The sequence below is a fragment of the Stegostoma tigrinum genome, unplaced genomic scaffold (genome assembly GCF_030684315.1).
Source record: "Stegostoma tigrinum isolate sSteTig4 unplaced genomic scaffold, sSteTig4.hap1 scaffold_96, whole genome shotgun sequence".
Classification (NCBI taxonomy): domain Eukaryota; kingdom Metazoa; phylum Chordata; class Chondrichthyes; order Orectolobiformes; family Stegostomatidae; genus Stegostoma; species Stegostoma tigrinum.
The window spans coordinates 1,297,077-1,306,697 of record NW_026728820.1 but is presented as its reverse complement, the minus strand read 5'-3'; the positions used below and the strand labels follow the sequence as shown (position 1 = coordinate 1,306,697).

At 46.5% G+C, this 9,621-nt stretch overlaps 1 protein-coding gene across 1 annotated transcript in view; it reads right to left on the bottom strand.

The window, feature by feature from the left end:
- Positions 1-6,046: 6,046 nt before the first annotated feature.
- LOC132209457 (uncharacterized) overlaps positions 6,047-9,621 on the bottom strand; it is a 445,383-nt gene continuing 441,808 nt past the window's right edge. Inside the window, exon 7 of the mRNA XM_059644509.1 lies at positions 6,047-6,130. Coding sequence (XP_059500492.1) covers positions 6,059-6,130 — 72 coding nt within the window. The 3' untranslated portion in view covers positions 6,047-6,058. The remainder of the gene's footprint in view (positions 6,131-9,621) is intronic.

Sequence of the window (9,621 nt, the reverse complement as noted above, 5' to 3'; positions counted from 1 at the left end):
ACAACAGAGAGAGTGCCTCACACCTGATGACCAGGATTTTACCCACAATGTGCACCTCCCAAGGCTTTCTGCACGCCCCAGGCTCTCTGAACTGTGTGCCCAGCACTTTTGGGTAATCTGCCCTGACGGTGAAGGGAATGAAGGATCATTCAGGCCAGATCCCAAAGGACATGGCCTCACTCTTGTCTCGATTTACCATGGCTCCCGAGGCGAGTTTGAAAGGGTCACAGATGCTCATGAACCTGCGCACTGACACTGGGGCTGAGCAGAGATTGGTAACATCGTTATCGGACAGGGACGCTTTGACCTGCAGGCCCGCTCTACCTGGAATAATCACACTTCTCAGGCTCACATCCTTACTGATGGACTCAGCAAAGGGCTCGATAGAGCACACAAAAAGGCACGAGAGAGTGGGCAGCCCTGCCAGACCCTGGATCTGATGGGTAAGCTCTGTGATTCCCATACGCAGATTGAGACTGCGCTGATGATGTCGGTGTAGATCTGTCGGGCCCAATTGCAGATTCTCTCCCCAAAGCCCATTTTATAAAGCACATCCCACATGTTGGTCTGCAATATCCTGCCAAAGGCCTTCTCTTGTTCCAGGCTGATGAGACAGGTATCCACCCCTCTGTTCTGCCTGCCGGTGATCGTATCCCTAGGAGCACGAGGCTCTCAGAAATCGTCCTGTCCGCTGCAGCACAGGTTTGGTCAGGGTCAGTCACCAATTGCAGAGCAGACCTGACCCAGTTACAAATGACTGAGACAGGATTTTGTAGGCTACATTCGCCAACTATATTGGTCGCTGCTTTCTAACTTCCTCCCTCAATCCCTTCCACTTGCAGGTCAGGGTGATGATACCATTCCTCATGGATTCGCTCATAGTACCTGACAGAAGCATACTGTCGTACAGCTCCAGCAGGCCCTGGCCAATCAACTCCCAAAGAGCTGAATACAACTCGGCTGGAAAGGCATCACTTCCCAGAGTTTTATTCTGTTCTTAGGACTCGAAGGCCTTCTCCAGCTCATCCAGAGATAATGGTCGGTCCAGGCTCTCCTGCTTGGTGTTGTCGAAGACCCCCAGGATTGAGGACAGGAATGTCTGGGTGTCATTGCGCCGGCTGTGGTCAGAGTGTCATACGGACTGGCTTAAAAGGATTTGCTGAGCTTCAGGATGTCAGATTGAGACAAACTTATCGAGCTATGTTCATCCTTCAGGCTGCTGAGCACAGAGCTCTCCTTTAGCATCTTCAAGAAGGAATGTGAACAGATCTCATTAGGTCACATGCAGCTTTAAAGGACACTGATTTGGCCTCCATTGGAATACTGTAACTAATTCCAGTCTCCCTGCTCTCGGAAGGATGTTGTGAAACCGGAAAGGGTTCAGAAAAGATTTACAAGGATGGTGACTGGGTTGGAGGGTTAAAGCTAAAGGACGAGGCTGAATAGACTGGGTCTATTTTCCCTGGAGCATCAAAGGCTGAGGGATGACCTGATAGAGATTAGTAACAGCATGAGAGGCATGGATAGGGTTTATAGACATTGTCTGTTCCCTGGGGTGGGAGAGTCCATAACTGGAGGGCAGAGGTTTAAAGTAACAGGGGAAAGATCTAAAAGGGATTTAAGGTACATTATTTTCATGCAGAGGGTGGTGTATGTATGAAATGAGCTGCTAGAGAGAGGACTGGAAGCTGGTACAATTTCAACATTTAAAAGCCATCTGAATGGGAAAATGAATAGGAAGAGTTCAGAGGGATACGGGCCAAATGCTGGCAAATGGGACTACATTTATTTAGGATATCGAGTCAGCATGAACAAGTTGGACCAAAGGGTCTGTTTCAGTGCTGTCTGTCTCTGACTGTTATTCTCTCTTGCTCCACAGTGCAGACCCTGAACCGCAAGATGATCTTGGAGGCCTCCAAGGCAGAGAGTGGGGCTTGGTGCCTCGACACCTCCTGGGGCTCCTCGGCGACATTGACCCGATTGTCTGGAGTAAGAGTAGGTGTTGCACGGGTTTCTGGAGTTTGAACAGTTTTGCCCAACTCTCTCTCACCTTCTGAACACTTTTCAGGACAAAGAACTTCTTGGTGTTCCCTTTGACTGCCTCCCACCAAGTGCAAAAAGGGTCTTCATCGTTCTCCAATCTGTGTGCTCTCTTTTGAGCTTCTTCATGATTTTTCTGGGGTCAACAGTTTCACATTCAGCTTCCATGTTCCCTTGCCTGCCCGCTGGTCATCCTGTAGGTGACAGTCAGCCAGCAGGAGGCAGTAGTCAGAGAAGAACACCGGCTTGACTTCACTGGATATGATCGAGGACGTGTGGGCGCAAACAGGAAATCTATCCAATGGGTGTATCGACCCGTCTGGCTATGACCAGGCGTTTCTCCTCTCTGCTCAGTCTGCAGGGGTGCTGAAGATGTTATGCAGCTTGGCAAATTCAACCGTTTCCATCAGAAATCTGGACGTCGAGTCCAGTTCACTGTCATACCCTCCATATTGTTCATTCGTGCCGATGATGCAGCTGAAGTCTCTGGCCAGAATAACTGGCCTGGACATCACCAGCAGCAGTGGAAGCAGGACGGCCAACCCCTCACTCTTTCCCAGTGGGGTCTCCATGTTAATTACTCCGGGAAGCGTTTCTCTATGAGCCTGGCCTGATCTACACATCTCCCACAAACTATATGGTAACTGTCAACAGTCTTAAAGTGAGCCCGATTGATTCACCCTCCTATCAGTAACTTGCCAATGATTACTGCCTGTTTCACAGTCAGTCTAGTCTGATCTTCTCTTCCTCTGAGTGAATCCTTTCTGCCTTCTTCCATTCAGCCCGTGCCTTTGCGACTACAGCCAGATTCCCCTTCAGGCTGCATTTCATTCTCCTCACTGTCTCGGTGCTGCCACATACGTCACCTGTCTCTCCATTTCCCTCTGTAATAGTTCTTGTGAAACCCATCCCCCTCCCTGCCCCACCTTCCAGCTGCAATGTTGGAAGATCACCACATTGGGCATTGCCATTAGTGCTCCAGCTCATTCATATTTCTTCACAAAACAGAAACACAACTCATCAACAAGAGTAAGTGGCAGGCAAATGAGATACATCAGACATCTAAAAGCAGTTTGTTGTTCAAAAGTGGAACTAACTTTAATTTGTATGCGTACAATAGAATCAGGAAGAATAATACATATGTAGCATGCAACTCATTTCACTGAACACATTTGTGCAAATAAATAATATCTCTGCAGTTCAACCAATTCCAACAGCACAACATTAGAGACAGAACATTTGGAAATGATACAGAAATTTCAGATACTAATGATTTAAAGAGGAGTACAGATTAAGATCGGGGAAACTGAACATGGTGTACACACTAAAATCCATGTCGCAATTGGAATGCCTCATTCAGGCAATGACATCTCTCTCCCTCAGTCTCAAATGGTCTTCTTCCCATTCGATTTTCTTCCACTCTCTGGGCCACCCCCAATAAGCAGTTCCCTTCCCTCCCCAGTTTAGCCTCATGCCTTCCTTTACACTGGTATGGAATGGTATCTTTCTAGTACGTTTGATTTTCGATGAACACACCGCACTGGTTTGTGACCAGGTCGGCCAGTTGAACCTCACAGAATATGAGTTGCCTGGTTGTTCCATATTAACAGCCCAAATCAGGGAGCCCTGGCTGACAGATAAGAAGTATGAGGGTCAGAGATGCTGACACCCTGGCAACTATCTCTGAATGAGGCAGTGCTAAAGTTGAAGACAGTTCATTTGTAAATAAAAGTTGAATTGGAGATCGACACTGGCCTCAGTGTATTTAAAATACATCTCCAGCACTGGGTTTGAATATTATTGTTATCCTTTTGTTATCAAACATCTCTGTGTGCAGTGATCAGCAGGGTACATGGAGATGTGGGAACAGGTTTGTTTAGATTCCCTACAGTGTGGAAACAAGCCCTTTGGCCCAACAAGTGCACACCAAACCTTGGAGCATCCCACCCAGACCCATGCCCCTGAACACTATGGGCAATTTAGCATGGCCAATCCACCTAGCGTGCACATCTTTGGACTGTGGGAGGAGACCGGAGCACCTGGAGGAAACCCACACAGACACAGGGACAAGGTGCAAATTCCACACAGACTGAGGCTGGAATTGAACCTGGGTCCCCAGTGCTGTGAGGCTGCAGTGCTAACCGCTGAGCCACCGTGCCGCCCCATATCGTGTTGCTTTTGCACAAACTTTGATGAAGAGGAAAATGCCACTGATAATGGGAACTGCAGATGCTGGAGAATCCGAGATAACAAAGTGTGGAGCTGGATGAACACAGCAGGCCAAGCAGCATCTCAGGAGCACAAAAGCTGACATTTCGGGCCTCGACCCTTCATCAGAGAGGGGGATAGGAGAGGGAACTGGAATAAATAGGGAGGGGGGGATGCGGACCGAAGATGGAGAGAAAACAAGATAGGTAGAGAGGAGAGTACAGGTGAGGAGGTAGGGAGGGGATAGGTCAGTCCAGGGAAGACGGACAGGTCAAGGAGGCAGGATGAGGTGGTAGGTAGGAAATGGAGGTGTGGCTTGAGGTGGGAGGAAGGGATGGGTGAGAGGAACAACATGTTAGGGAGGCGGAGACAGGCTGGGCTGGTTTTGGGTTGCAGTCGGGGGAAGGGAACAGCTGGGCTGGTTTTGTGATGCAGTAGGGGGAGGGGAAGAACTGGGCTGGTTTTGGGATGCAGTTGGGGAAGGGGAGATTTTGAAGCTGGTGAAGTCCACATTGATACCATTGGGTTGCAGGGTTCCCAAGTGGATTATGAGTTGCTGTTCTTGCAACCTTCGGGTGGCATTATTGTGGCACTGCAGGAGGCCCATGATGGACGTGTCGTCTAAGGAATGGGAGGGGGGAGTTAAAATGGTTCGCGACTGGGAAGTGCAGTTGTTTGTTGCCAACCCAGTGGAGGTGTTCTGCAAAGCGGTCCCCAAGCCTCTGCTTGGTTTCCTCAATGTAGAGCTGGTCAGGAGTGAGGGGGCAGGTCACTGTGAGGGGGTCAGGACTGCAGGGGCAAGTCACTGTGAGCGGGTAAGGACGGAGAGGGCAAGTCCTTGTGATTGGGACAGGACTGAAGGGGCGAGTCGCTGTGAGGGGGTCAGGACTGCAGGGGCAAGTCGCAACGTGCGGGTCAGGACTGCAGGGGTAATTCGCTGTGAGTGGGTCAGGTCTGCAGAGAGAAGTCGCTGTGAGCAGGTCAGGACTGCAGGGTCTAGTCACTGTGAGCGGGTCAGGAGTGAGGGGGAAAGTCGCTGTGAGCGGGTCAGGACTGCAGGGGCTAGTCACTGTGAGCGGGTCTGGACTGGAGGGGCAAGTCGCTGTGAGCGGGTCTGGACTGGAGGGGCAAGTCGCTGTGAGCGGGTCAGGATGGAGGGGGCAATTCGCTGTGAGCATTTCCCTCAGTCACTGCATCCCATTTCCCTCAGTCACTGCATCCCATTTCCCTCAGTCACTGCATCCCATTTCCCTCAGTCACTGCATCCCATTTCCCTCAGTCACTGCATCCCATTTCCCTCAGTCACTGCATCCCATTTCACTCAGTCACTGCATCCCATTTCACTCAGTCACTGCATCCATGCTGCACGGTCCACGCTATGTATAAATGTGGCATAAAATCCTTACTTGTATGTTCATTTCCTCTTGTAATAACATGTGGCATCATTAGCATCCTTAATCACTTGCATTTAATCGGAAAGCCTGGTACAAACACCAGATAACATGACAGTCCGAACAGAACGCATTTTCCAATGCTTTAAACATATAGTCATGTGTGTCTCAGTGAATAAAAATCCTCCTCATTTTACCGTAATTAAATCTCATAATAAAGGGAGTATGTCTGAAAGTCGTCTCATCCGAAGGAAAACAGACTTGCTCCAGGAAAGCTGCTAAAATATATCAAAAAAAAATATGAAATGATTCTGGAAATTTCTGCAACACAAAGATCAAAGGAAACAATAGTTTGATGAACACACTGTTAAGTGTTGCACTTACACATCACATTTTGGAGAACAAACCACACTGATTTTCTACTTTGCAGAAAAAAATTGTTCCAAGTCTTCATTATGCAGCAGAGAACTGAAAAGGCGTAGACTTTTAACCTGCATAGAAAGTATGTGCGGAAGTTAAAACAAACAAAAAAAAGCCACTTCTGTCCTAAAAAGACAATATCATATTACAAAAAGGCAGGGAAGTTGGAGAATGCAGCATCATGCTTCCTGCAGAGATCAAGTTTTGTCTGTGTCGTAAAAAACAAAAAAAACTGTGGGCACTGTAAATCAGCAACAAAAGCATAAGTTGCTGCAAAAGCTCAGCAGGTCTGGCAGCATCAGTGAAGAGTGGGATCTGAGGAAGGGTCACAGGACGCGAAACATTAACTCTGACATTGTCTACGTCATAGTGAGTTATGTCTATTGCTTCAGCAAAATCCAACCAACTCTGAATGAAAATCAATGCTTCAGAAATATCCAAAACATCCGCTGTCCCCGTTGTGGCTTCCTCTACATTGGGGAAACGATGCAGAGGCTTGGGGACCGCTTTTCAGAACACCAACGCTCAGTTTGCAATCAACAACTGCACTTCCCAGTCACTAACCATTTCAACTCCCCCTCCCATTCCCGAGAGGACATGTCCAACCTGGGCCTCCTGCAGTGCCATTATGACGCCACCCGAAGGTTGCAGGAACAGCAACTCATATTCTGCTTGGGAACCCTGCAGCCCAATGGTATCAATGTGGATTTCACAAGCTTGCAAATCTCCTGTCCTGCCACTGCATCCCAAAACCAGCCAGGCTCGTCCCCGCCTCCCTAACCTATTCTTCCTCTCACCCATCCCCCCCTCCCACCTCATACCGCACCCCTATTTCCCCTCATCCCGCTCCCTTGACCTGTCCGGCCTCCCCAGACTGACCTATCCCCTCCCTGCCTCCGTACCCATACTCTCCTCTCCACCGATCTTCTCCTCCATCCATCTTCCATCCGCCTCCCCCTCTCTCCCTATTTATTTCAGAAACCGCACCCCCTCCCCATTTTCTGAAGGTGGTTCTCGGCCCGAAACGTCAGCTTTTGTGCTCCTAAGATGCTGCTTGGCCTGCTGTCTTCATCCAGCTCCACACGTTATTATCTCGCATTCTCCAGCATCTGCAGTTCCCATTATCTCTCCAAAACAAAGGCTGCTGTCTTTCAAAACCCAATCTCAGATTTTGAAGATAGTCCTTACCCTGAAAAAATACCAAATATGTATAAAGTGGAAAACTGGAGGTGAAACCATTCAAAAAATTTTCATTGGCACAACAAATGTTCAAACTGTATAAGCAGGTTAAGCACCTGTATATAAGCAAACTTTAAACAGACACTTACAGCCAACAAATGTGAGAAATAGCCATTTCTTGCTGGATTACCAATTTTGCTGTTGGGAAAATAGGCCTAGGCTTAGCAATGTAAATTCAAACAAGATAGCCCCCTCTCAGAACTCAACACTCAGTCGTAGAGTTCTGTTTTCACAGGTTGGCGTATAATAGCATCAAGCACAATACACCAAATCTTCTTTGGTACCTTTTCCTTCCATAAAACTGCTTTTAGTAGATGCGCACAGAAATCATTTTATACACGTTGAACAGTTGGTCAGTTCAAGAGGCCAGTTCCAGCACTTCGACTTGCATCTGCTTCATCATCAAAACAGAACAAAATAAAGACCCACTCTTTGTAAGTCACGTTTTCCATTTTTAGTGACAAGGTGAAGTGCGAGAACTGCTCACTTGATGTTAAAAACTCCTAAGTATGTACCTATATATTTCAATTCTGTGAAATATGTGGAATGAGTTCGAGAGAATGATTAATTTTCTTGTGCTGGGAGAGAGCTGGGACAGATAAAATAGGTTGAATGGCCTCCTCCCATGCTAAAAATGTCCATAACTGTTCTTGGCCCTGCTAAATTGAAGTGGCCATCCTTTCATTATGACTGTGAGACGCAGCATGTTACGATAGATGGCACAATGAAGAAATCCTTTGTTATTAATGAATTTTTCAGCACTAGGCATTCTTCCGAAGTCAAATGTTCGATATGTACCTGTTGCACTGACTTGGTTCCAAACAGTTATAATGTGGAGGTGCTGGTGTTGGACTAGGATAGACAAAGTCAGAGCTCACATGACATCAGGTTATAATCTGACAGGTTTATTTGAAATCACACAAGCTTTGGGAGTGCAGTCCCTTCATCAGGTGCGGTCAGGGAGGTAAACACACAGACACACAATTGATAGGCAGACAGATCAAAACATCCTGCAACTGGTGTGAGTGGAGTGTCAGATAATAAGTCTTCATCCAGGATGTTTGTTTGTTTGCAGATATTTTGTTGAAGAAACACACAACTTGTAGTTACAGTCAGTGTGGTATCTTATAAATTCTTGCTTTTGAAATAAAGGTTAAAACTCTAAGACAGATTCTGAACACAAGCCTCTAAACTACAAGTCAGAGTCTGACCTGAGATGTCACCTTTTGTACATTCCTGTTGCGCTGCCTGATTATCATGACAACACAGCACTGACATGTACTTTATAAACGCTTTACTTGCCTCTAACACTCTTGGTCACCTGTATAGAGTTATTATCTGACACTCCACTCACGCCAATTCTATGATCTTTTGATCTCTCTGCTGATAAGCTGTGTCTCTCTGTGGTCACCTCACTAACTGCACCTGATGAAGGGGCTGCACTCCAAAAGCTTGTGTGATTTCAAATGAACCTGTTGGACGACAAGCTGGTGTCATGTGACTTCTGACTTCAAACAGTTATAGAATGTGTTTTCAATCCTATCGTGACTTGACACTAAGTCAAGTTCTTAAAATTTATAAAATGAGAATGTCCAGTGAACTATGTCTAACGTTGAGCGCTTAAAAAAGGAAATATTACAACCATAGTCTAGTCAGACAGTAAAGACAGAAGGAATGATTTCATCGACTGTGTCTGACACCACACAATTAATCCCCCTGATCGAAGAAAGGTTGGCTGCGTTCTGTTTCTTCAGGAACATCCAGCTAATACCACCTTACTACTGCTTGTTTTATTCATCTGGTGTTCCATCTAATTCCTTGCAGTCTTGGTCAAACCTTCATGTAATTTATTTAAATTTTCAATAAAATAAATTTAACTTTATATTCCAAAATTTTAACATCTCCTTTTAAGGTTTGAACGGTTCACTTCGTACACTGCACATGTTGTGTCAATAATTGGAGAACATGGTGGAAAAATCAAGATATATTGACAAGTAAACAAATGGCTAACTTCTGTTTCCTTGTCAGTAATGCCTTTTGAACAGAACATAAAGTTGCGCAACTATGTAGAGATAACAATTTAAAACTGGGAAGACCACTTTGTGGTCCCCACACCAATCTCTATTCACGACCTACTGATTGCATTACTCCGCCTTGGCAACAATGTAATATTACACTTGTCTCAGCACAACCTTGGCATCTTGTTTATCCCATGATGAACGTCCGACCACACATTCATGCAATCCCTAAAGCTGTCTCTTTATATCTTTTCAATCCTGCCTACCTGTCTGTTGTCTCGGCTCATTAGCAGTGAAACCTTCAC